This window comes from Calypte anna, chromosome 5 (genome assembly GCF_003957555.1).
Source record: "Calypte anna isolate BGI_N300 chromosome 5, bCalAnn1_v1.p, whole genome shotgun sequence".
NCBI lineage: Eukaryota > Metazoa > Chordata > Aves > Apodiformes > Trochilidae > Calypte > Calypte anna.
Genome location: NC_044250.1, coordinates 6844174 through 6871858, shown reverse-complemented (window position 1 = coordinate 6871858; position 27685 = coordinate 6844174). Strand labels below are relative to the sequence as shown.

The window sequence follows — 27685 nt, the reverse complement described above, 5'->3', positions numbered from 1 at the left end:
AAATTACTGCCCTGGATTTATGGAAGGATCTGTGCAGTGACCTGGGCTTGTTTGGCTGAAGTCTGCAATAGAAAAATGGGTCTGAATTTACTTTGTTGCATCCTATAAGTTTCATGTTGGTTGAACTGTTTAAAATTTGTAGTGCATTAAGTTTTCTGGCAAAGTCAGATTTCCTCTAGTCTTTTAGAAACAGTCAGTACAGTCTAGCTTTTTGTTGCATCACCAAATACATAGAACTTGTTAGGAAGAGTGCATTATATTATTGGAACAACTTGTTTTACAGGTAAAATTACAGTCTAGTAAAAATCTGGATCTGGAATGTTACATTGTCAGAATGTTGCATTGTGAGCTTGACTCTATCTGGGGTAGAACTTTTAAAACTCTACTTGTGATCTCTTATGTGTTCTTTATTGCTTTTCTAGGCTGCTGAATATGTCCCAGAAAAAGTGAAGAAAGCTGAAAAGAAACTAGAAGAAAATCCATATGACCTTGACGCTTGGAGCATTCTCATTCGAGAGGCACAGGTTTAGTGACATAGGATTACATTTCCTTATCTATGGTCCACTCACACTATTTGGTTCTGGAGTAAAGTCAGCATATTCATTTACATAAATCATAATATTGTAAATGCTGTTTTGATTTTCAATTTTTAGAATCAACCTATAGACAAAGCCCGGAAGACCTATGAACGCCTTGTTGCCCAGTTCCCCAGTTCTGGCAGATTCTGGAAACTGTACATTGAAGCAGAGGTTAATATTTTTACATTTTTTCTTATATAATATTTAATAGGAGTTTAAGTTTACACTTTGATAAGCATAAGTAAGATAGGCACATAATATATAGGGAAAAGGGGATTATATTAAATATACCTTGCCTTTATTTTGTAAAATAGGTACAAAGGAGTGATTAAAAATGAATGCTAAAGTATTGGGTCTTTATGATTTGATGATTGTTGCATTATGGAATTGCAACAACATTAAAACCGTTTCAATGGTATTGGAGTGCTTTAGCCTTTTATTTACTTGTCGTGTCAATTTATTGCCTCCGTGTCACTTACTTAGAGGACTTTTTTTTATTTATTTATACATACAAACTTGAATGACTTTCTGTGAATGTCTGGGTCCTTTAATTTTTGTGGGGTTTTTGAGTGTTTCAGTGTTTTTAGGGAGGGTGTGGGTTGGAAGGTCATTTCTGGAATGAAAATGCTGGGGAAATGGGTTAGCACAACTCCTTAGTTTCTAAAAATCTCAACAGAATTGCATGTGTTTACATAACTACATAAGACTTCCCACTAACTGTATTGATCATTTAAATGATCTTTAATGACAAGCCATGAAATGTGCTGTATAATTGTATTATTTAATTTTTTGTAGCTGATATTTACTACTAATACACATGCGTTTTGTGAGCATCTTCTAGCTGCACATTTTTTAAGAGACAGATACTCTACATGCTGAACTGCAGGGGTGGGGACCAGTTTGTGTAGATGAGAAATTAGAGAATTCTTTTCCATTTTATCTGAAACTTGCTAAGCAGCAATCTAAGTAGCAAAACTGCACTGTGTAGTTATTTTACATTAAATTACATATCCAAATGCATTCTGGCAGAAAATTTGAAAGATTATTAAATAAAATAGAGAACATGGGAATGTAATAGAATTATAGAATTTTTTATGTTGCAGTTTATAGTAAGATGTTAGTGTAACAGAGTGCAACCTAAATTTAACATTACCTAGTTAAATATAGAATTTTCACTATTTTGTTTTCAATACTTTGTAGTATTTGGAATGTCAGTGATTGGACATGTTATGGAGATTGTGAATTTGCTAACACATACAGATGTGTATTTTTCCTCTTGGCATCCTGCACTTGAATCTCTTAGCCTCTTGTATCCTGCAGTGTTTGCTACGGGGTCTAGACTTTAGACTTAATATATTTGGATTATTACATTAAGTTACCTAATTTGTACTTATTTAAAAACGTTATCTTTCCGTGCCTCAAATACAAGGTTGAATAAGACCACCTCTGAAAGCCTACATTGTAGATATTTCAGCAGAAAATACTATTAACAATGTAAATTTTGTCTTGAACCACATTGAGATTGATTGACAGACATTGACTTCCTTAATTGACAGCTTTTAGCTAATTTATAATCTATTAGTATTCAGAAACATTAACAGTGGCAAAGCTTTCAACAGTCTAGGGTGTAAGGTTTTACCTGATTCTTCAAGGAAGATCAGCTTCAACAAAACAGGTATGGTAACCAGGTAATACAAAGTAAACTGGGGAAGGAAAGAATTGGAAGAAAGATCACTATCTTGAATGTGTGTGTCTGCCTAGAACTACACTTGAAATATAAGAGAAATGAAATATATGATTCTTCTATTCAAAACAATGGGAAAGCAAACTGTAGAGTTCAGTTTTACAACTGCAAAGGGTTATAGTTGAAAGAAATAAAAGAAATTACTCTTCAGAAATTTATCTTCTATTCCAGTTCTGACTTAAATTTTCAAATTTTCAACTTTTCTTTCCTGGTTCCAGTAATTTCTCTCAAAACCTACACAGGGACCAATTTAACTGACAGGCAACGTCATTATCTCAGGTTTTTTATTCCCCCCCGGTATATGTAACCATTTACAGCTATGAGCTGACATAAATAACCTTATTTTCAACATCCTCTCTAGAAAACTCATATTCACACCATTGGGCACTGATGTCAGAGTTGTTTTAAGTTACCTGTTATGTATACAGCCCCATCTTAGAGTAAAATAAAAATGAAATGTTTTCTCAAATGTTATTTGAACAGTGTAGCTTAATATAAATTAAGACAAACTAATTTTTGAAGCCTACCTGAGATAGAGGAATTGTTTTGAAGCTTCTTCTACTGCTGCTTTAAGATGTACAAGGAATATCGGGAAGGTATTTCCCAAATGTTTTTTCCTTGGAAATCTTAGTAGTGTTTTGCTACACAGTTTTTCGTGTATAGTTCAGAAGTACAACTCTTTGCAGCCTTGAGTTGGGCAAGGAAACTTGTGGTAAACCTTTGCTTAGCATTACTTTGGATTTACTTTCACTGCCTTGGTATTTAAGCCTGAAAACTGCCAAATCTGCAGTCATCTCTAAACAGTGTTTTTCCTGATGTTAAAACGAGCCTAATACTTTTCTCCTTAAATGAGAATGTTTCCTCTTTGTATCACAAAAAAAGACCAGAAGGGAAAGGAAAGTGGGGTTATTTCCTGGGAGGTTGCTTTCACTAGAGAATTCTGGCATCTAAATTACTTCAATCTGAGCTGAGTATCATTACACAGTGGTGGTCTATTACTGGAAGATGGTCTAGGGTCAAGGTTATTATTATGACCTTACAGAAAAGTAATTAGCCCTTAACAGCTGTATTCTTTATCAAATTGTTAGAAATCTTCACATTTCCCTCTGCCAAACTTGAGGAATGTGTTCTTTTTAGTCATTTACAATCGGGAAGTAGAAATCATTGTTTAAAATCTACATGAACAAAACCTGTTTCCTTGACATATTCCTCTTCATTTTTTAATGTAAAACTACTAAATGTAGGCCTTACTGCTATGATTGCCTCTATTTTATGATGATGCTTTTTCAGCTCATGGACTTTTTCCTTTATGTGACTTTGATCCCCACTGAGATAGTTTAAAGCATTTCTCAGAACTTAGTGTGTTGTCTGACTTAATGATACTGACATACAGACTGTGCTGAAGTAATTGAATACTTCATGCTTCCATTTTATTTGCCAAACACCAATTGATATGCTCTGGTGTCTCTGTTATGACTGGTTTGGTAGTTAGTAGAACATGGAGATTAACTGGAAAGAGCATGCTTTGACAGTTTGTTAATGGGAATTTTATTAAAGTTTGAATTTATAAAAAAATTTTGATTCTCACACTGGCTCTTATTTCTTCTGACATTCAAAGAAGCAGTTGCAGGACATTGAAATAATAGAACTGAATGAAACAGCTTCCAGCTCTCAATGCTTTTGGGTCATAGCATTTGAATGCTTAAGACTTGTGAGAATAGTTTTGTTTATGAAATTGACAAGCTACGTTATCTATTTCTGATACATATTTTAGCAAGTAAAATAGTTAACTTGCTATTCTGCGTCTACTACTATAATTTAGAAAGTGGGACAGTAATGCCACTCTTCTTGCTCAGACTCTTCGTTTTCTCTAGCTGCACATTTCCTCTTGATACCTTGACTGTACAATCTACTTCCAGAAAACTTGAATCAGTTCACATCAGTGCCTCTTACACAGTTTTTAAAAGTAGCATGTAAGTCTTTCACATGTGCCATAATGTTAAATTCATATATGACATGATCTGGATTCTAGCCTGCTCTGCTGATTTGCTGTGTCTCCTTGGGTAAGTTATTTAACCTGTTTTGCCATTTTAAAAACAGATTCCTACCTACCTCACAGGGTTGTTGTGAGGCTCACTTTAGTTATTAAAGTACTTTTGGCATCTGGCTAAAAGGTGCTACAGAAATGTAAAAATAAATTCTGATGTAATACACCCTGTGACCCCCATAGGCTCCGCTGTCAATTTCCTTTGTCTCTCCAACTGTTTGAGCCATCTTTTTAGATACAGAAAGACTTGATAATGCTTCTTACACACTTGAAAGAACTTTTGCCAGTTACTGTAAATATTTCAGTAGTTCTGAAGCAAGCATTTGAAGTTGTCACCTCTTTCTCTTCTAGTTTCCTTTGAGAGATCACCAGTTTGAAAATCCTCTTAAGTACATTTACTAAACTATGTTCATGTATATGCAACATTTTTCTGATGATCCAAAGAATTTTTACGTCCACTTGCTTTAAGTGGAAACTTTGATCTGTAATTGTCCTGAGTGTTTCAGGACAGTTAACACCACACCTTTTTACCTTTTTTATTGTTGAGTTTATTGCATTATATCCTGATCACTTTGAACTGTTATTAGTAGAGGTTGAAAGGCTGCCATAATTTAAGATGAAAAATCATAAGCACAAGACAGTTGTGCAAATACCCCAAGCCTAGAAACAGTAAATACAAAGCTAGGAACATGCATGTAAAGTGTTTGGCTGTTAATATGTATTTTTCGTCTTGCGAGTTTTGCAAGTAAGAGTCCTGTGCTACTGCTTGTTTAAAAAAAATGAAACTAGATACATTTGTTCAGCTAACTTCTATTTTAAGTGAACACTTTGAATTTTACATGCCTTAGATGCTGTATGAGGATTCAGAGAGTGGGACCAAAGCTTAGGGTTGATTGTTTTGCATTTCATAATATGCAATACATCAGTACTTTAATTCATGTAATTCACACTGGTGTGGATACTAGTCAGAATGTATCATTTAACATACTTGTATATGAAAAATGTAAATAAAACCATTTAGAAAAATTACTGTTTTTGTTTAAAATGTTTGTGTTTCTTCAAAGCATTTTCTTCCCGTTTTGCTTTAGTCTCATTCTGAGTTCAGAAAAAAAATGTTATACATAACACCAAAGTTCTTTTGCTTGGGGAAAAATGGGAACTGACTTCTGTCAGGATGAAGCTGGGGTGATCAGAAGTCAAAGTAGAATAGACTTTCTTGGCTGAGATTCTTTTTACACTGATCTTTGATTTCTTAATGGAAGACATACTCATTATAATCTGTGCCCACCTGCTAGTCTGCCACATTTCTCATAGTAAACTTCTACCTTTGAGAAACTGCTGTACAGGTGCTCTGTACAGACACCTACATTGCACATTCTTGACTACCTCAGTCTGAAAATTTAAATCTTTTTTACAACTGTATTTATGATCTTTTCTTATGTGTGGACTCTTGTTCCATTTCTGTTAATAAATGTCATTCTGTCTGTGTGATTATTGTAGATTTGCTATACTAGAAAGTGAATATGCAACTTCTTTCCTGTCTTTTCTGCTCAGTATGTGAATACAGGCATGTACATCTTGCATAGTCATACAAGTTGTATAATATCAGAAAGTTATACACATAATTGACATATGTAGCTTCAGAAGATATGTGGTATAGCACTATACTGGGTTTCTTTGTAATTCTGTTGTCTGTATTTGGTCAAATATAATAAGAAAGTGTTAGGAGTTTTAATTCTGGAAGTGATACCTAATGAAGATATTATTATGAACTCTTTTCTATAGTGTGTTGCTAATTGCACATGAATAAACATGAACTGCTTCTTGTTCTGTTGTATTCTTTCCATGTGAGGTGGCAGAAACATCCCTATTAGAAGTGTTAGTTATATAAAAATCTCATTCACATCACTTTTGAAGTCTCACTCTCAGATGTAATGAGGACAGTGAAGACTTTTCTCATTGTGTCCTTTCTTTTGTGGAAGTCATTTGCTGGTCCCTCTGTTAATGTGCTGGGGGGTAAAATATATGTCTTAGGTCAGGCACAAACTTTGAGCTACTTTCTCATGTCTAAACCAGAGAGAACCAGAGGTAAAAATACAGAGCTTACTTGTGTACCTCATATTAGCTACAGATGGGTTATCTTCATCTGCATGGGTGAGGGAACTTTAATTATAATTTCTCATCCATTTCTATGTCTTTTCCAGATGTCAGCGGCTTGAGTTGCCTGATACTCTGTTCAGTTTTTGAGAAGCCTGATGACTGATAAAAAACTTTCTGTTAAAGCTGATCTCTAAGTTGCCACTACATAAACCAGTGCTTGACTTCATTTGCTGTACGGTGTCTTTGCAGACTATGAAAAGGCTTTGGGTCACTGTGATGAAATCCAGTGGCTTCTGACTAAAGAGTTCTGTGAAGGCAAACCATTCATTCTGGCCCTCCTGTGCCCTTTCAGTACAAATGTGCTTCATTTATGAGTGCATTGTTTTTTCCATTTGCTGGGATAGTTTTTCTGACCGAGGGTTTCAATGTGTCATGTGTGTTCTACATCTAATAACAGTTTTGGACTTCTGCAGTGAAGTGTCGTAGCCTAATACACTAAACTTTGACTTACATAAAACAAAAGTGAGAGGAAATGAAATGCATTTGTGCATAACTGTACCGTGCATACTGCACAGATTGTATTCACATTTTTTGTGGCACATTGTATGCATGTAGTTAACTACACATGAGATCTCACAGTGATTGGAATCTGGGAATCATATTGGGATTTAACTAGTTCAGTAGTAACAAATGTTCATAATGTTAGAGGCAAGGGAGCATTTTCAGAGTTTATTGAACTGTGGCATCAGAAATATTTCTGTTTAAGGATAGGCATTGTAAGTAGAAAGATGTTCTATTTAGATTTAGTTTGTGGACAGTTCTCAGTAATACAGCTGTAGGGTGGAATATGTTCACATCTTGAGACTGTATTCTTTCATAGAACTCCTAACCTGAAGAGTAAACATTTTGTTTGGGTCTAAACCCAGATTGTACTGAGCCATTGACAGGGTCCAGTGAGCACACGTTGCTGATTTATGAGCAGATCCTGTTAACAAAAGTCTTGCACACTGATTGCTGGGCTAAAGGCTTTCAGAGCTTTAACAGCTTCAGTTTCCTCTGAAAGGAGAGCTAGAATTACTGATATGCTGAGGGAGCTTGGTAATTTCACTCCTGTTTTCATGTTCACTGTTTCAGCGAAACAGAGAACTTCTGCATGTGTGTAAATTGTATAGGCTTTATCATTGGTAATTCAAACTGTTCCTCAGAATCAAATAATTTGAAAAGTAGTGTGATGGAGGGTCAGCTGTCTCACCTCATTTGATCCCTGCAATCTGACTGTATAAGGCATAGAGTTTCTAATTAGGGTATCTTACCTTCTCCAGTTCCTCATGGTTTGAATTAGTACATGAAATAGAGAATAAGAAATAACCAGTTTGTGAAACTGGAAAGGAAAATTAGTGTACCCCCTTTGAAGTGGTAACCCATGACCAATGCAGAACAAACTCATTACTATAAAAACTGATATTTCTGTGTTGGTTTATGTGAGAATGACTATTTTAAAAATACTTTGCAAGTCATGCATTTCAACTAACAAGATAACTTGCAAAGTGATGAAGATAAAACTAATTTCGTTGTATCGTGCAGGAGCTTGAGGTGCCAGAAGCTCTTCCATTGATGTTTTGTTATTGTAGAGAATAGAATTATGGTAATTTAATACATGTAGACTTTCATCTGCTTTAAAGTGTTATGCACTTTTACTAACATGCAATTCATGTAAGTTGTAGATAAGTAATAGTAAGTTCACAGAAAATTGCTTTTGTAACATCTTGCTGGTGGAAGTTGTGCTTGCAGCTTTCCTTCCCTCAGCTATGACCATGGACCCCTCTCGAGACTTTCCATAAACATTTGCAGTAATTAAAAATTTTAGGACAACCATTATGCTTTGAATGTCTGCCTCAATAATCTGGCAGGGCTGACAAGTTCAGACATGAAGAAAGGTTTCCTTCATACCAAATTAGAAGGGCAAACCTTATACCAAGAGCCTTAGTCTGGTGGTTTTACTAGGGGAATTTCATCATTCTCGCACTGACTGTAGCTTTGGGAATTATAAATTCTGCCTTAATTGTAAAATTGTGCTTGAAATGCTTGTTCCATGGTGATGATGACTGATCATTATATAAAAAAATAACAAAGTACAGTAAATTTCTAAGTGTGTAGAGTTTCAGAGGGACTGGTCTTAAATAGGCTGGGATAAATCTTTAAAAGGACAGCGAGATACCCTTGACATCCTTACTAGCTACTTAGGTGGTTTTTTTTCAGGAAAATGCACTCTAAAATAGTACTCACTGTATTAATTGTTGATTGCAAATCACCTGAAAAATCACTGTGGCTGCAAACTAAAATATTTAATACAGAGCAGTGTCCCCAGCCCTACTCCACCCCCTAAAAAACAGAATTGCTGCCCTGGTAAGTATGTTACTTGCCCGTTATTGTTGCCCACTATCTGGCATTGTTCAGGGAGATGTTTTTAATGTGTTTATGTGCTGAGATTCTGCACAGGAGTGCTGTAGCAGAATGGACAATATAAGTAGTCTTTTGAAATGTCAGAATATTCTATAGTATTTTGCCCATTATAAAATCTCAGTGCTGGTAATCCTGAGCATGAAACTGACTACAGTTTAGTTAGAGGATAAAATTTTAATTTCTCCATATAAGATGTGACTAAACAAAATTCAGGCTTAAAAAAAACCAACTCAATTTAAGATTGGTATTTTAAAATTATATCCCACATGGCTTTTTTTGTTTATGTTAAAGATGATTATTAAAGTGGAAGTGGTGTGAAATTTTAAAATTAGCTGACAAATTAATTCAGCAGAAATATTTTTCTAGCACTAAGCAGATGGAGGTAAGTTTCTCTTTTCATAATGCCAGTTTCTGCTGCTCTTGCTGCTAGCTGTTAAAAAAATGACTATTGCATAATAAATCTCACCTATTTAGAAAAAAAGTCACAAAGCTAAGTATTATGTTTGTCACTTTATTGATGTTTCTCAGGTTCAGATTTAGCCCCAGAATTTTTTCTTTCCCATTTGCAGAAATTCTAAAAATAAGATTTAAAAACTTTTTTTGAATTTACTTATGAGAAAAACAGAAGTGTTGCTAAGTAAGGTAGATAAACTGTTGATCTTTGGTCTGAATTGACTGAAGACACTCTACTGATGAGAGGGTATCATCAGTCTGCATAACAGACTTACAGCAGTCCATCATTCCTTTAAAAGCTTTATAGTCAAACATTTTTTATTTTTCTTAGGGTGTACTTCTGTGACTCCAAGACAGAAGCCATGACCAACAGTTGAGTTGCTCTGACTGTCAAATTCAGTTGTATTATCTGTGCTTTGCCCTTCTTCCAGGCTGGCGGAGTTGTTAAAAACATTTCTAGACTTCCATCTTGTTCATCTTTTTGAGCAGTTTTCTGCCATAAATGAGGTCAGTTCTCTGCTCCAGCACTGGTTTATTCAGTGATTCAGGGAGGTTTTGTGGTGCTTCACCATGTTGCTGAATCTTCAGACTGGACTTTCAAGCACGCTGCTTTCACCATGATGACACCAAAACCAACTCAAGCACTTTTCATTTTCCAAAGCTAGGCTAAAGTTTGTGTGTGGGAATTTCCATGCCTTTTCTTGAGAACCTTGTTTACCTTGCTGTGTGAGCTGCATCTTCTCAATTTAGGTAGTTTACATATAGTTACAGTTCTATTTATAGTTAAAAACTTTCTGCCAGTGATAGAGATTATCAGTAAGCCTCCTGTGTTAGAAATTGCTCTTACAGGCAGTGGTTTGTTATTGTGTACTTGGTATCTTTACATCACACTAAATAATACTCTTGGCATCCTAGTTTACAGCATCCAGTCATAACAAAAGAGAACTATCTTAGTGTTTCTGAGATCCTGTGTGTGCTTCTGTGCAATTTAAATGCAAGAAGTCAGCTGGGAGCCTGCAGAGCTTGAAACTGGTAGACAAAAAAAACCCTATACTTGTACAGTGTTTTAAGTGAGGAAAGCAGTATAGCATTTAAATATTCTGAAAAACTTTTTTTTTAATGTACTGAGCAGTTGGATTAGCAAAGAGAAGTTCAAGTATTCTGAAAACAGAGGCCTCAGGGTAGTTGTGCAGAGTCTGAACATAAATGTTTTTTGGATCAAGGCTTTAACTAAGGATTTGCATTGTTCATGTGGTTTCAGATTGGGCTGTCTATGATTGCTCCAGACTTGGTAACTTGGTATTAAAAAGACCCTGAAGTAGAACTCGTAGGTTGAATGAAAGTATTAGTTCTGAATGCTACTTTTGTAGTGAATTTTGTTTCCTCTTCATTGCCCGAAGACAGTAATCTGGCACTTTAGTTGTGTAATTGACTTCTAAAATACAGTCTTTCCTTTTTCTAACATTATAGGTGAGACTTTCAAGTAGCTAAGGTTAAGAATGCTCTCAGAAAGGAAACAGTAGAGCATTTTCTTGATTTCTAGCAGACATATGCCAGATTTTTGATTAAGCAGCTGCCTGGATTTGAAAAATATACAAATTCCCTGAGCCTCAGCTGGAGTGTGGCTTAGCTGTAGAACAACACCAGCTCACTCATTAGGTTAATCTTAGATCTCTGAGGCAGTTTATTTTCCCAGTTTAGTAAACATCTGGGAAAAGAAATGTTTCTTAATGATTTCATAGGAAATCCATGGCAAAGCCAGGACCCACATCCCTTCCTTAAAAAATTATTTTTGTAGCATGGCACTTCAAGTGCACTTAGTTGGAATTTAGCAAGGTTTATTTTGTAATGCAGTAAGTATTTTGTCAACTGCAAATTTATGCAGGGATGTGGTTGCAGGGAGTTATTTGTGCCTGAGCATTATTCTCCAAAATTAACTTTTAGGTAGCTGATTCTTGTTTTCCTGTGATGAGATGACTGTCTTCTGTGGTCAAACATTAGAGCCCCTGGGCATCTTTGGAGACTTAAGATCAATCGAATGAGTTGAAAACCATTCTTCAGGCCATTTCTGCAACAGATTATTGGAAGATTGCCTTTTACATTCAAGACATGGAGACAAAACATTAAGAAAATTTGTCCTCAGCTGACAGGCCAAGCAAGTCTTGTGCTGATAGAGTAACAGTCAGAAGGTTATGCTGTGTGAGACAAATTCATCTCCTAGTACCATTTTTTACTCTTTGAACAATTTGTGCTTCTTTTTCTTAGGAAAACTGCTTGTTTGGCTATCTTTACTTTGGAGAGGGCTTTTATTAGACCAGGTCCATTCTATAAAATGGAAGACATTAATGCATGATCTCTGAATGAATTTGACCACTCAAAGAGCAGAAGTTATTTTTGGTCCTAAATTTCTTCATTTTGACTACTAGCCCTTTCTTCCCCAAGTCACTGTAGAGAATGTTTAAGGGGACCTTTGCTGCCTTCTAGATGTGTTGCTTCTTCTTTTAAATAGATGTTCAAGGATCTCTTTAAAATGTAAGATCACCTCAAAATTCTAGCTTATTCAGGTGTATTTTTAACATATATTCTCTGTGAATGAATAAAGAATTCTTAAAACCTTCCATACAAAAATTAGTATTATTTGATAACTGCTACAAAAATGATTCCTCTGATAAATAATTTACAGTGTGAAACAACTATGGTTATCAGATTTATACTTTTCTCCATTTTGATGGTACCATATTTGAAAAGAATACATTCAAAAGTGTAGGCAAGCAACAACTGTAGTGAGAAGTCATTAAACTGTAAACCTTGTGGGGAACTTAATGCCCCCTAAAATGTCCCATTTTCCTTAGCTGTATCATCAAAATAAATAGAAAACCATCACTTTGTTGGAAATTTTGGTTTACTTTTTCTGAGACATCTTGAGGATACCAAAATCAAAGGAGAATATATATATATATATATATATATATATATATATTTTTTTTTTTTTTTTTTTTGTGAGATGTATGTTAGTGTTATGAACACTTCTTGCTGATAGAAGTAAAAAGCAACTAGATTTCTGGTTCAGGGTCTTAAATTAGATCTTAGAACATTTTAAGGTGCAAGATCATTTTAATGTGCAAGGTATAATAAAATAACTGGCTTTTTTTTTTTTTTTTTTTTTAGATAGTAATACTTAATCAAGCTTTGATTACAGGGTTAGTACCTTGCTAGTGGTGGTTGCTGACTGCAGTGCGTCTGTGCTCCTCAGTTTGGCAGCCACGGGTAAGATACTGGAACCTAAATAAACCTGACTGCTTATGATATGCAGTTGAGGTAGACAACTGGTGTAATTTATCTGAGATTACAAATTGTTGATCTCTTGCCCAGTGAGATAGGCCAAGTACCTTGCTTTTATGCTTCCCTTTTAATTTAGCTTCTTTACTTCAGTGATCTGGCATATAAGTAAGAGCAAGTCTTTAGCTGACCTCATTCCATTTTGTCATGTTTAAAGATGCTATATATGACTTTTAGTCCTATGAATTTGTTCCTCGGATACTTGAACCAATATGAAGTTAATGCTAGGCAAAAAAAAGCACTGGTTTGTGAAATTACATACTTCCTAATGACTGCAAAGGATATCAGTAGATCTCTTAATGATCTCAAAACACTTTTAAAACTTCACTGCTTCTGTAAAATATAAAATACACTGAGAATTGCAGTGTGTAGGAAGAATCAAAACTCTAAAGTCTGGAATGAAGCAAGGTAGTTTGTGTGAATGTGAGGTGATGGTTTCTGCTGTGGCTTAAAGTGAGTGTGAAATTGAAGAGGAAATTAGAAGCCACAGGGTATTTTGAAAATTGACTTTTTATTAAAATGAGATCTGCAGACAAATTGAGAATCTAGGTATGAAGTTGATTCTGGCTAGAAAGAGTGGGAAATAGAAGGATAGTTAGCATTTGTAAATTACTGCATCCAGTTAATAGTACATTAGATTGTATAATGGGCAAACTGCCCAAATGAAAAAGGTAATAACTTTCCTGATTTGGAGAAACTATTGAAGAATGAGTACCACAGATAAAGATGTCTTGTACAACAGAACTCCATAAATACCAAAGAAGCAAAGAACACTGGTTGTATTGATTATATACCTATTGATTATATTTATATATATATAGTATTGATTATATACCTAATATCAAACACTGTTGGAAGCTGCTGTCTTAAAACACTTGCAGAGGAAATGTAATGTTGCTCTATCTTACAAATATCATTTCACAATTTGTTTCCTCTCTTTTCTGCAAGGACTTCTGCTGAGAGCTGCTCCCTCATCACACCCAGGCAGGAGCAGATGGGTTCCTCTCTTTCCCAAACTTCCAGATAAATCTAGTTCTGTGCTCACAGTCTTGGAAATATTCTTTTCAAGACTTCAGTCACACACTTTTATTTTTATCTTTTATTTTTACAGTTAGTGAGATGATGGAAATGTTAATGTAGAGAGGTCTCTCCAAACTGGTCCTGTAGGTTGATAGAATGGTGATGTGGCCCAGAATTTTGCTGTAGAAAGTTAACATCTTCATTAGCTGCCCAGTAAGAGCCTGTTGTCATATTTATATATGTAGGATATGGAGAATTACAGTTCCTGTTCATTAGCTTAAACAATTAGTTACTGAAAAGTTGACTAATGCTTAAATACTGCAAGGAAATTTGAAGTACATCTACATATATCTAAATATAAATGTAAATACAAGGTAGTTTATATAGTAGGCCACTATTTAATCAGGAAACAATTGTGAAACCTAAAAGATGGTTGTGATTAGGAAACAGACTGCAAAATGGTGCCTTTCACTTGGTAGCATGAATAAGGCAACAGTAACTTCACCCTGTAAGGAGATTATTTTTCTAGGAATGATACATCTTGTGGAAACAACACCATTTTAAAATTTTTATGAAATGCCATGGTTGGAGAAGCTCTAGAAATAATACATGTAGTTGTAGTTGGAGGCATTTCATTTAGAATAATTTCAAAGAATTTTTTAAATCCCATTGTGTGGCAGACTTTGAGACACATAACTATATGAATGTGAAAAATTATGCCATACTGAATGAAAATACTTTGAATGTCATCCTCTTATATTTTGAGAAAATTAGTTTTCTCATAGTCAGTGTACTGTAATATCTATACCATGCTGTCTTTACTAATAATAGCAAGATAAAAGCTATCTTTTCACAAGGAACATTAAAACTCTGACTGAAAACTGCAGAAATAGTGAATCATTCAATCCTTATCTGGTTCAAATTGTAGTAAAATGATATATAACAGAAATTACATCTGCAATTACATGCAAATGTTCTTAAAGAATTTAATCCATTAAAACTTGGTATGTCTTGCATAAATGAAATACATACTTTTTTTCAGTATACATACATACATCTCGTTATCTAGGCAGTTATAATCCTGCCTCCTTGGGTTAATGACCACTGCTGTTAGTCCTGCAATTCACCTGCTTTTCATGTACTAGAGCAGAGCTTGGTTTGCTGTTTGCGAAAGTCATTGATGTTATTTGACCTGTAAGGAAATGAGTTTGTCCTGTTAAGTGCTTCTGCTATTAGTCACTGACTGGAAACCTCAGCAAATAACAAAGGACTGAATGTGCTAAAGAATGAATTAGCATGTTGGACTTTCTTCTTCCTTTTCAAAGAGCACATTTTTGGGGGGCAGTCTGACAACTTTGGACTGCTATTGTCCAAGTAGTATTTATTCTGCAAATAAAATGGGAACATCTCTCCAGCCAATCCTAGCCTATATTTTGGAAACAAATAGAGAAATGTAAATGTCTTCTATTGCACCTACAGTTATATATATTTATACACACACCTGTATATATCTGTACTAGTAGAGACCCCAAATGACATCCCATTGGGCTTGACAGTTGGCATTTTTGTGGTCAACCCAAGTGGATTCAGTACTGATAAACTTTGTGTAGCCTGATTTTATTTTTAAAATGTTAACTTTTTACTTACCTACGACCTACTAATCTAGCTGTGTGAATGAATTGAGATCTTTAACAGTGAGCTGTCTTCAGTTAATAAACAAAATCAGTACTTCAAAGATAGACATGTATGCTCTGGTTGTACTTCTGTACTCTGAAACATATGTCCTGTATGTGTTGTTACTTTTTTTTTGTTTGCTTTTGTGTGTGTGTGTGTTTGTTTTGGTTTTGTTTGTGTTTTTAAACCACATTAAAGATGTTGCATACACTATAGTATTTGTAATCAAATTAGATTTTGGGAAATAGTCATTCTAAAAATAGCAGCCACTGTGAATTAAATGCTAGGAAAGTTAATGCTGGCACTGCTGTGGTGTTTCTCATTCCTGTGATCCCTCATTCTCTGATGCTCTCTGCCAGTGGTGCACAGAGTTTCTCTTCAAGTCCCTTTTCCAAAAGAAGTTCCAAACATTGTTGGAGATCAGCACAAGGGCAGTGGGAAGGGAAGAGGGTTTACCTCACCCAAGAGAGAGCTGAAGGCAATGGATAAGGGAACATTTTTTTTATGCTTGAGGAAATATTTTCTTTCCTTGAAAGATAACCACTGAAAAAGGAGAGGTAGTTGAGATACAGAAATAGATGAGGCCCAGAAACAGGAAAAGCCATGTGCTGACCTTGCTTCCTTAGGAGCTTGGTCAAATCAGAAAAACACTGACAGGTTAAAATAAAACAAGCAACCTTTCTAGGTTTGTGTTGTAAGTTTCCAGAAGCTGCAAGTCGTCTTTTATCTTTAGATGAATAAAACCATATTTTTTGCATAATCATAAATGATACATAAGTATTTTAACAAGTCTGTTAAAAAGGGTGAACTGCAGTGTAATTTATGGATTAAACTTTGCCCTTGAATGTTTTTGAAGCTTGTTATTGGGAAGCCTGTTCTATTCTGGGAAGAAGTTTGACCCTGTTATTATAAATTATTCTTTGACAAATCCAATATAGTAGTGACTTAGATTTCCTATTGCAGCACCAAAATAGAAGTTACTCTGTCTGCAAAACAGGTGGAATTTCCTGGTGTTGCAGGCAAAAAAAAGCAAGGTCAGATGTGGTTTACTACAGGAATGTCCAAGACTGGCCAGACTAGGTGGCTTTTGTATACTCTGAAGGATGTAGGGCAGATCTTCATATACAGCAGTTTTACCTTCTAATGACAATACACCTAAGCTCAATCTGTAGGTGGTGGAGACACCCCTGTACATTAGCTTCCATGAGGGTAAATTTACCTCTTTGATTAAAGCAATTGGAATAGGATTATAGGCAGTGTTAGAAATTAAAGGATAATCTGTTGTAATGATCAGGACTTCACTTTGTTGTATTTCTTTTAAGGACAAAGACATAGTATTAATGTCAACCCTTAAATGCCTGTCCATGCCTCATCTCTGCCTGTCCCTGTGTCTGTAATAGGAAAAACGACCTGGAGAGGGACCTGGGATCTGTGCCCTCTCTGGTGATGGGCTTTCCCCATCCCTGTTCCAGAGCTGCCTGCTTGGGAATGGGCAGCCAAGAAACACCTCTGCCTCAGGGGGCTTGGCAGAAATTCTCAGTGAGACACCCAGTAAGAATTGGCCAATACTGCTTTTTCTTTTCCTTTATTTCTAACAAATCCTGCCAATCTCCAACTTCCTAACTTCATTGGTACCAAGATTTCTGAATTTTCAGAATTTTCAGGTATCAGTATCAAACCACTTGTGTGTGTTCAATGAACTGGACTTAGGTCCAGATATGAACAGATACTTTTCATAGACCTTGTCGAAGGCATTTTGCTCTTTGAGTCATAACACATGCAAATAAAGAATATAGCTTTCTTTTAATAGCAAAATAGTTTACTTTTCAAGGTCTCTGGTTATTGAAAATGCATGTAGTCTCACTGCTCAGTACTCCTTGTGCTCTGTCTTTTTGCTGGTGCTGGGTGCCAGGGTTACAACATGGTAATAAAACTGCTGAACCATGAAGTGGGATTACTGTGTGCTCCCTTGGTGCTGCACACAATTACTGAGGTCAGTCTGGATCACAGACACTGAGCACTGTTTGTCATTGGGTTTTTTTGTGTGACAAGGGACAGGGAGATGTGTTAAGCAGGCAGACAGCATTCTCAGCCCTGTCAGCTACATCTAAAAATTGTTGTTGGTACAGTAACTCAAGGTGGATGTGCAAAACACGTTTTTACATGGCTGAACCTGGAAGGCACATTAATATTTTCCCTGCTTGCTTATACCCTTTCGTTCAGAGTTTTTAAAAGTGTTTTTTTGGTCTTGTTATTGAATTAACTACAAGGTGATGCCTTCTGTCAGGGGCAAAGCCATGAATTAATTTTACTGAATTTTCACAAGAAAAAGTATTTATGCTATCTCCTTGGGATTCACTCTTTCTATTTATTTATTTATTTGAATAAGTTTCTGTTTTTATAGTTGAAGATTTTACTTGAAAAAGTTCAACTAGAAAAAAAGTGTAGGAAGCTGTGTTCTGTGCTAGACATACAAACCAAGATTCGTTTTGTCTTTTCCACTGTGTAATTGAAGATAAAAGAGTCTGCAGGGGGGTGGCAGGCATTGGCTGAGAGCTCTTGCTCATTTGTGATTAAGAACCCTTTTCATCATATTTTGTGTTGAGAAATCCAGAAAGTTACTCTTGCTGTCAAAAAGTATGAAGTAAAATGGGAGGTAAATTAAGGACTCCTTAATTTGTGTCCACAAAAGACTTCTGTCTAAACAGCCCTACAGTTATTATAAGTTCTTTTTAAAGGTTGAAAGATTGTGCTCATCTCACAAAAAGCTGTGAGATGGTGGCAGTAGGATATTTACCTGTAGCTTGGGGTGTGTTGGGTCTGTGAATCTTAGAGCAGAGCTTAGAGGTGGTGTCTGTATCACAGACATTCCACCTCCTGTTTTGTTTCAGTCATGTTATCCCAGAGCAGTGGTATTTCTGTAAACAATTATTTCTCTGGCCAGCTATCTTTTCACTGAATACTTTGAACAGAAAGACACTGTGAAAATTGTGTGTGCAGTGTGTAATAACTGCAGTCTTTTTGATTTTTGTGTAATCATTTGGACCTGGGTGGGGTATTGCTCCAGTTTGAAAGTGGTGTGGACACAGGGGTCTGGTTTGTCATGTTTGCCATTAAAGTTTTTTGCAAGACTTGTTTGAATTATTGAATTAATATCTGGTACAAAAGCGTGCTGTTTGCCTACTGCTGTGTTTCCTGGGGAAAAGGAAAGGCTTTCAGAGCTGCTCTTGTTTTTCACACACACACAAACACACAGAAAGGGTTGTGAGTCCCCTAAATAAATGATTATAAATGAGATTTAAAAGGGATGTTTGATACTTAAAAAAATACCCAATACAGCAAAACAAATCCTTATTTCAGTCCAGATAAGCATCTTCTAGAGTCACTGTAGATTTTCATTGTTTCTTCAAGGTGTGTCTCTACAGGTTGCCTATTATGTTAATGTTAACTGGAGCTAGTAAATAAATGAAGGGTAGCAGTCTGCCATCAACATCTGGCTCATGGTTTCCATGTCCTGAATGAAAGGCAACCTTTTACTTCAAGACTAGATTTCCCCCTCTGCCCCTGTGGGGTGCCTGTTCTCTATGGTTTATTACTCCCTTTACTCAGTATCAGGTTATGGCCCAGTGTGCTTTGAGAAATAAATATTCAAATCTAATATGTTTATTTGTACATATGATACTCTATTTTGAATTTACTAAATCCTGATTTGGAGGCTTTGATGCCTAAGCCTGATGAGTTAAGGGAGCAGGGTACTTGAAGAGCTGAAGTGTCCAGACTAGGCTATAGAAAGGCAACTTTGCATACTGATACCTAAATTTTGGCCCTTGTGAAAAATAGGAAAACCCCAACACTGATTTTGAGAAAGCTAAGCAAAGTAAATTATATTTGTCTGTTTAATTATGTTTTGCAACACTATGTGGTTACAATGTAATTAGTTTAGGTAGCCAGAGCACAAGCTGGAATGTTATAGGACTGTATGAAGAATATATTCCTACTATTCTAAAATAGTTTCTTAAGTGATTTGTTTTTTTTCTGCTTCCCTATAGATTAAAGCAAAAAATTATGACAAAGTGGAAAAGGTGAGTCCTATCAATATACATAAAATATAATCATAACAACTATATTGTGATTAGGGTAAAGCAGATTGAGAAGAACTATAGTTGTCATTAAAATATGCTATTCAAAACACAGATAAGAATTATCACTAAAGTCAGTTTGACATTGCTGTCAAGCTGTAATCAGTAAAGAGTGCAGAGGAATTTGTCTGCCTAATTCTCTCCCATTCCTTTGTTTAGCATTGGAGATGCTTCAATCACAAAGGAGGAGTAGTTTAAATTATTCTTTTTTAAAAAATCTCAGTCATAATTACAAAGTTTATTTTAATTCATACTGCATAGCTTTAAAAGTAGAAACATAATTTCTGTATCTGGAATCGTGACCACATCTTCTTGATGTATTGAACAGTTATTTCAGAGATGCCTTATGAAGGTTTTGCACATTGATTTATGGAAATGCTACCTTTCCTATGTACGAGAAACCAAGGGGAAGCTACCTAGCTACAAGTAAGTTAACAGAGTTCCTCTGAATTATTCCAGTTTTGTGGTGAAGCTCTTGATTTTTTTATTAGGGGGTGGGAAGGAAGTTGGGTGACGAACCTGCCTGGGGTTTTAAATTTGAGGAAAAATACTTGGAACTTGGGTGGATAAGAAATCACATGAAAGATTTTGTCCAGTTTGCACACAGGGGAGCTACTCCTAATTGCCCCAGCCTTTTGGTGTTGCTGGAGAGTTACAAAAAGGTTTGGGAAATTCTAGGGAAAAAAAAAAAAAAAGTCATGGGTACATCTGTCCACTAAGAAGATACAGAGAGCAGTTGTTTTCTTTCTGTTCAACTTCAGTGCACATGGTACATATGGATATCTGTTTACTTATGGAGGGGGCTATCAGGAAATGTTAGAGTGTTTGTCATCAATGGATTTAAATAATTTTCTTTAAAAATAAACAAACAAAACTCTAAATGCAGAATTTAAAGCTGTCTGAATGCCAATTTTTTCACTCTCAGCTGCTGAATGATACTTTTCATACCTTGTGTTTGTTTAGATTTGCTTCATAAAAGAATACTCTTAAATAAAGATTTTTTTAAAAAATACTAAAGACTTGCTCTATGGTCTTTGTGGTTTGTTTTTTTCCTCAGAGAAAAAATGGCTCAGGCATATGATTTTGCTCTGGATAAGATTGGCATGGAAATCATGTCATACCAGGTATGTTTTTTTATCAAAAACAACTTTTTTTTTACTTTATAAGAAGTACAGTTAAACATTGGTTTCATTATCTGTAATATTTTTTCTCACATAGATCTGGGTGGATTACATCAATTTTTTGAAGGGCGTGTAAGTACCTTAAAAGAATTTTTTAAGCTTAGTTTATGTCATGTTGATGTTCATACCAGTTATGATCTGTAACAGCTGACATTGATCTCTCTCCCCACTGTTTAGAGAAGCTGTAGGATCTTATGCAGAAAACCAGAGGATAACAGCTGTCCGTAGGGTTTACCAGCGTGGTTGTGTGAATCCAATGATAAACATAGAACAGCTCTGGAGAGATTATAACAAATACGAAGAGGTAACCAAGAACATTAAATTTATTTGTTACATTTAACCATATAATTAAGTATCGTGCCCAAACTGTATCCATTAAATAATTCTGTATAAAAGAGGTGACCAGCAGCATAAATATGTTTTGCCTATGTAGTGGGTACCAAAATCTGTGGCAAAACTGTACAGGTACCAGAATGATAACTATTTTTTATTTTAAAGACTTTCTTTAGGATAAATTTAAACGTCCCATTTCCCAGTTGGCCCAGTAGAATTGCTAGTGGATTAGAAATCACTGGTATCAGTGTTGGAGAATGTATCTGATAGAAGCTAGAGCAGATCAGCTGGCAATGAGGTCTTTCTTCCCCAAGGAGGCACTCCCCTCCTCTTGGTCAGAGATGAACAGAGTGAAATGGCAGTCAGCTATGATGGTTGGGACTTCCCAGCAGTTTTATGTACCTTTGTCTCAGGTACATATAAAATGTTCCTCACCACCCTTCACCCAAAGCTATTGCAGCATCAGTTCAGGTGAGTGTGCAACCACCCCTTCTTCAGCAAGCATAACCTGAACTCACTGACCTTTCAAGTTAATTTGTAGCTACACCTTTATAGTGTGTAAACAAGTTTGGTAATGGCTTGCCCATCAGCAGAGGTGAGAATGCAGAACTGAGGGCAGTTCCCCTGGTGCTCAGCACCATCAAGCAGGGATGCTCATTCAGTCCTCTTCCTTGCCCCGGAGGCAGCAGATGCTGGCATGCTGCAGGTCAGCTGTGCACTGAGCCAGGAAAAAGGGACCATCTATCTTTCTTTGTAGCTAATTAATGCAAGTTGTAGGGTTGGTGACCTGACATTAATAAAGCCACTGTGCTTAGTCAGTGGGAGTACCACCTGGCATCCCCAGCCACAAGTGTACTGTAAACCCTCACCATCCTGTTGGTATTCAGAAGGCAACCCCAGCCTGCTGACCACCAGGAAAGGGACCCAGCAACATCCCTTCTCCTGCTTAGGAAAATACCCAGTACAACTTCCTTGTAAATCTCCCCTTTTCCTCCCACATAGCAATCACTTCTGGTTCCTACTACTTCATTAATACATAGGGAAACTGTCAGAACAGTAGCTGAAGCCTGTCCTACAGTCATTCTGTACCTTCTGACTGACAGCTGTAACACAAGCCAGTGCCTTGGGCTGTTCAGAGCTGCTGGGAGCCAAAGGCCAGTGCTCTGCTTGGATGAGGGTTTCTGCACATCCTGGCCAGGCTAAGCCCAAGGAAAGAGCTGCTGTGTACAGGTGTCCTGGCACAGGGAAGAGAATGCTCCTCACCAGAAGAGCTCTTTGAGGGAGAAGTGATTCCCCACATCAGTAACATAGAGGTCACCTGCAGGTCCTGCTATGAAGGTTACTGGCTGTCTGCTGCAACTGAAATACTCTCAGACTTCCCTTTAGTTCATCTGGCAGCCACTGGGTAGCCCTGTCAGCCTGTCAGTCACCAGTATCTTTAATTAAACAAATGGGCAGAAGTGTTAACACCCTAGAGAGACAGACAAGTGACAATCTTTGGCTGACAAAGCCACACAGCTGCACCTCACAAGGCTGGGAGTGCATTCTGGCAGAACATTGCTGCACCCTCAGCCTGGTCCTCAGTTAACTTGGACATTGCTGGTTTTGTAATCTGACTTGCCCAGACAGCACTGTGTAGGAAAATACCTACATGGGCCCAGACAGCCCATGCGGTGTCTCACTTCTGTGATGAGACAGTACCTAGCTCAGGTATCTGTTTGAAATAGAACTCAAAGATTCATTCATCTTTCTCCCAGGTCCTGGCTGGCTACACCAGCAAAATTCACCCTGACACAGGCAAACAAAAGGACAGTTGCCAATCCTGCCATAAGAGCTGTTCTTAGAGATTTTGTTTGGGCCTGGGACCCTGTGCCCTGGCCTGTATTGCTGTTGTTGGGATTTGGGTTGTACCTGGGGGCCTGGCTGCCCCAAATCCCCTGCTGCTCTTGCTCAGCAGCACAGTAGGGCCATCTGCACATGTGTGTGGTCTTAGACAGGTGACACTCTGCAGTGACATGTCTCAAGTCTCTCATCTGACACAGGTACATGTATGACAGGGTGTGTATTGAATAAAACCTCTTGTAAAAGCTGTCCATTCCTCTGGGAACAGAGAGGGCTGAGCTTTGAGGTCAATCTCTATTACTCCTTGTCCAAGAAAATGCAGTTGTTCATGTGCTGCCTCAGTCTTCACCTGGTGAGCAGCAGCCAGCAGCTGGGCAGGGAGCTGGGACTCTGATTGAGCACCAGTCAGGATTTAAAATGAAAAATGTAAATCACAAATACAGTCTTCACTTTCTCCCCCAGCAGGTTTATGTCAAGTTCATTGTATTTTTGAAAGCTGCAAGAGATTAAAAATATGAGGTGCTTTAGATCAATTGTTTTTCAGTAGTGAGTTTATTCTCTGATAAGTAAATTCTTGCCCATGTGTTTATTGGGAGAAATGCATTATCTTTTGAGATCAGTATTGTAAAATTTTCCTTCCTTCTCACTTCTGCATCCCTTTCAAATTCTTCCCTGTATAAAATCAGATTCAGTATTTCCAAATGAAGTTGCACATTCCCAATTCCCTTTTTCACCCTTCTCCAGGGCATCAATATTCACTTAGCTAAGAAGATGATCGAAGACAGGAGTAGAGATTATATGAATGCACGGCGTGTAGCAAAGGTACAACCTTCTGTTGACTTTTCTTTGTTCTATTTAATTCTACTACTGTCATTAAACTTGGTTCTTTTTTAATAGAAGCATATTAGACTTATAAGGTTGGTATGCTAAAATACTCACAGTCGTTTTATAGAATCATAGAATGGTTTGGGTTAGAAGGGACCTTTAGAGGTCATTTGGTCCAACCCCCCTTCTATTAGACCAGATTGCTCAGGCCCTGTCCAACCTGAACTTGGATGTTGCCAAGGATGGGGCACCTACAACCTCTCTGGGCAAACCATGCTGGTGTTTCACTGCTCTCATTATAAAAAATTTCTTTCTATCAAGCCTCACTTTACCTTCTTGTAGTTTAAAGCCATTACCCCTTGTCCAGTCACAGCAGATCTTGCTAGAGTATTTGTCCCCCTCTTTCTTACAAGCCCACTGAAGTATTGGAAGGCTGCTGTAAGGTCTCCCTGGAGCCTTCTCTCTACAGGCTGAACAACCCCAACTCTCTCAGCCTATGTATAAAAGCATAAGTTTCAGGTTATAAAGCAGAACCTGAAATAAGCATCAAACAAGTTTAAATCTGCCGTTCAAAACACTGCTTCTGTTTCAGGAATATGAGACAGTGATGAAAGGTCTGGACCGCAATGCTCCCTCTGTCCCCCCACAAAACACCCCCCAGGAGGCTCAGCAGGTAGACATGTGGAAGAAATACATCCAGTGGGAAAAGAGCAATCCCCTGCGTACAGAAGATCAAACTCTCATAACAAAAAGAGGTAATTAGATATTGTGCTAGGACATGGAGAATTGTATTCCTTGGCTCCATTAATGCCCAGGACTGTAAGTAATGATGTGATTCAGGGGTCATTCAGGCAACGTGGTGAAGCAGAAGTTGATCAGGTTTCTTGAGTTATGAGCTACTATTCAGCTTTTGTCCAAGCTGAGCTGAAAGGAATACATGGATTTTGGGAGACAGTGGGCCACTGGGGAACAGTTGTGTGCTACTGAACTTCCATTGGAGGGCAGGAAATGGATCACAGCCTGATTTAATGACTTGTGTTCTTGAATGAGTTCTACTTCTTTGTGAAGGAAGCAGCTTTTAGCTGCTGGTTATGATTCATGAGGCTCCTGGTAATATAAAAAAACCTGCAGTTGTGATCATTGTGTTCAAAGCCAAATAGTGTTAATAATGTCTGATTTATTTGCTGGTTTTTGTATTCCATACTTCTATTGGTATTTGATGGTGCCATTTTGCTGATAATATACAAAGAGTATTTCTTACATTTTTCCTGTTAGTTATGTTTGCCTATGAGCAATGCCTGTTGGTTCTGGGACATCACCCAGATATCTGGTATGAAGCTGCACAGTACCTCGAGCAATCTAGCAAACTGCTAGCAGAAAAAGGGGTAAGCCAATTGTAATTTTTTTTTTCTTATTTCATTGCTTCATCGTGGTGTACTGTTAATTTTTCCTCAAATACTTAAGAACCAAGGAGGGGGGAATGAAAAATATCTAGTACCATAAGTTGTGTCACGTGCAGAATTTTAATTTTAAGAAGAAAAAACATAATTGCATTTGAGATAAGAACAATGAAAAACTGTTTCAGTATTTGCCAGTTTTAGGAATGGGTTACGTTGTTTGGGGTTTTTCTTTGGCCTGAATTTGCGATTACTTAAGTATTGGGGAGATTATTATCTCTTTACTGGAGAACTGCATGGAAGTTCACTGGGACTTTTCACACACAGAAGATATTCCATAGATTGGCCTTCATTGTCACAGATGCTGAACAATTATATTATCATACTTCTTTATAACAGGACATGAACAATGCTAAACTTTTCAGTGATGAGGCTGCTAATATTTATGAAAGAGCGATCAGCACTTTATTAAAGAAGAATATGCTTCTTTATTTTGCATATGCAGATTATGAAGAGGTGAGCAAAAATAGTGATGTACTGATGTTAAAACCCAAAGACATCTCCCTTCAGTGTCATTCATTTGAAATATAATGAGTACACAGACTTCTATAGAATTATTTTACTGATTCTTATTCATTGTTTCTGAGGCTGAGCTGAGAAAACAGAGAGGAAAAGCCCATGGTATGAGTTAACAAAATTTTGAAAATCTGTCTTTCCACTTAAATATTGACTCTTTTTCAAATTATGATGAAGTTGAAAGGCTGATAGATTCATGTTTACCAGACCACCAGCTTCCTCACTTTTAAAGTGGGGATAAAGAACACCTTTCCTGCCTAAATCTGGGGTGTTTCATGTTTGTGTTTGCATGGCTGTGAGAGAAGATGGGGAGGCACCTGGACTGCAGGTTTCTTGAGAAGTCTCTTTACTCAGGCTACTGCCATATTGCACATGAGTAGTGCCCTGACAATGGTTGGGTTCAGACAGGAACCATCAGGAATAATGACTGTTTCTCACTGATCAGATGAGGACTTTGGAATCCTCTGCAGGATATATTTTATCCACTTACCATAACATGGAAGAGTCTTTGCAGAAAGATGCTGAAGACAACAGCAAATAACCTCCTTTGCCCTTAAAAGAAAAAGTCTTCCTTGGCTTGCAGTGCAGCTTCTTGAATCCCAAGTGTACTGGCAATTCAGATTGTTTAAGGCTGCACAATGTAACCTGAGGGGCTGCCTCTGGCTGGAACTGAATGGATCATTAGAAGTGCATAGGTTGGAGTGTGAAGAAGGTGATTTTCCTCTCTCTCTGCACATTACTTTAAGATGGAAGTAAAGGAGAGTGTTCTTATCCCAAACACCTACAACAGCAGTACTGCTGCACTATTACCAAGTTAAAAAAAAGACTTCAGAGACTTTTGAAAAGCATGTCTGTAAGCACTAGTGAGACATGAATGTGGGAGGTAATGTCTGCACAAGACAAAAAGTAGCATCTTATGTTAAGGGACTGACATACATAGCGTTCAGCTGGGTGAAAAATGAAACAAAAAAAATAGTTTTTACTTCAGAGTGGTTTTTGCATTCTCACAGGTGATTTGTAATAGTATTACCAAGCAGTCTGTATTTCCTATTTATTTACCCAGAGTCGAATGAAGTATGAGAAAGTACACAGCATCTACAACCGACTCCTGGCTATTGAAGACATTGATCCCACTCTGGTAAGGTGATATTTAGTATTGAGTTTTTCACATTTGCATGGATAGTCACCTGAGTACACTCAAAGAATGGGAGAGTACTTGCAGGAGTTCATTGGATCACAAGAATGACTGAGCAGGTGGAGTACTGAGATGACAGAATTCAATTAAATTTTCAGCAAGGTTGATAATTATAGCCTTTAATCCACTTAGATGCACTAAACCACGTGCACTTTCCTCTGTCTTTTGTGGAGAGTTTCTTAAAACAAGCAATGAAGTTATAAGATATCAAAGTTTTCATGATGTATATTTTGCTGGTACAACTAAAATTTCACTTTGCTTCCCCTGAACTGATTAAAACCACATTGCACTTGCCCATTGCTCTCTCTACACAAAGAACACTGTATTGTCTACACCTGGTTTGCAGTCCACCATATAAGTATTGAAGAATATTGCTGATTTGTATGTTGGATTGTATAATGTACAGTAAAATGCCTTTTCAGGTCTAGTGACTATAAGTTTTTTAGCCTTAGATTTCTTTATTGGAAAGGTACCATTTTTACAATAAGCCTCTAGTTCTCTGAAGGCACCAGCTTATGTGAATCACATCCATCTACTTACCTCCCCTTCCTTGAAAAATCAATGTCTTAACTGTTGTAATTTCAGGGAATCAGTCTTGGGTATATTCCATTTTAAAAAGAAAAAAGTCTACAAAAAGCTTTGCCTTAGTATTCATGGCAAAGCAACATAGAAGCACAACACAATCATCTTCCTATTATGACTTAATTAGATGTGTTTTGTAAGTAGACATTATTTCAGTTAGAGTCATAAGCTTTACTGTATCCCATTATTCTTTGTTA

General features: G+C 36.9%; 1 protein-coding gene across 2 annotated transcripts in view; it reads left to right on the top strand.

Moving 5' to 3' along the window:
• CSTF3 (cleavage stimulation factor subunit 3) overlaps positions 1 to 27685 on the top strand; it is a 41422-nt gene that overhangs the window by 7178 nt on the left and 6559 nt on the right. The window contains exons 2-13 of one of the 2 annotated variants that reach the window (XM_008504764.2): positions 423 to 524; positions 654 to 749; positions 19468 to 19500; positions 19886 to 19983; positions 20615 to 20681; positions 20776 to 20810; positions 20916 to 21042; positions 23658 to 23735; positions 24331 to 24493; positions 25014 to 25123; positions 25535 to 25651; positions 26775 to 26849. In XM_008504764.2, the coding sequence (XP_008502986.1) occupies positions 423 to 524; positions 654 to 749; positions 19468 to 19500; positions 19886 to 19983; positions 20615 to 20681; positions 20776 to 20810; positions 20916 to 21042; positions 23658 to 23735; positions 24331 to 24493; positions 25014 to 25123; positions 25535 to 25651; positions 26775 to 26849 (1101 nt within the window). The remainder of the gene's footprint in view (positions 1 to 422; positions 525 to 653; positions 750 to 19467; positions 19501 to 19885; positions 19984 to 20614; positions 20682 to 20775; positions 20811 to 20915; positions 21043 to 23657; positions 23736 to 24330; positions 24494 to 25013; positions 25124 to 25534; positions 25652 to 26774; positions 26850 to 27685) is intronic. The other variant, XM_030450979.1, reaches the window with a different exon arrangement.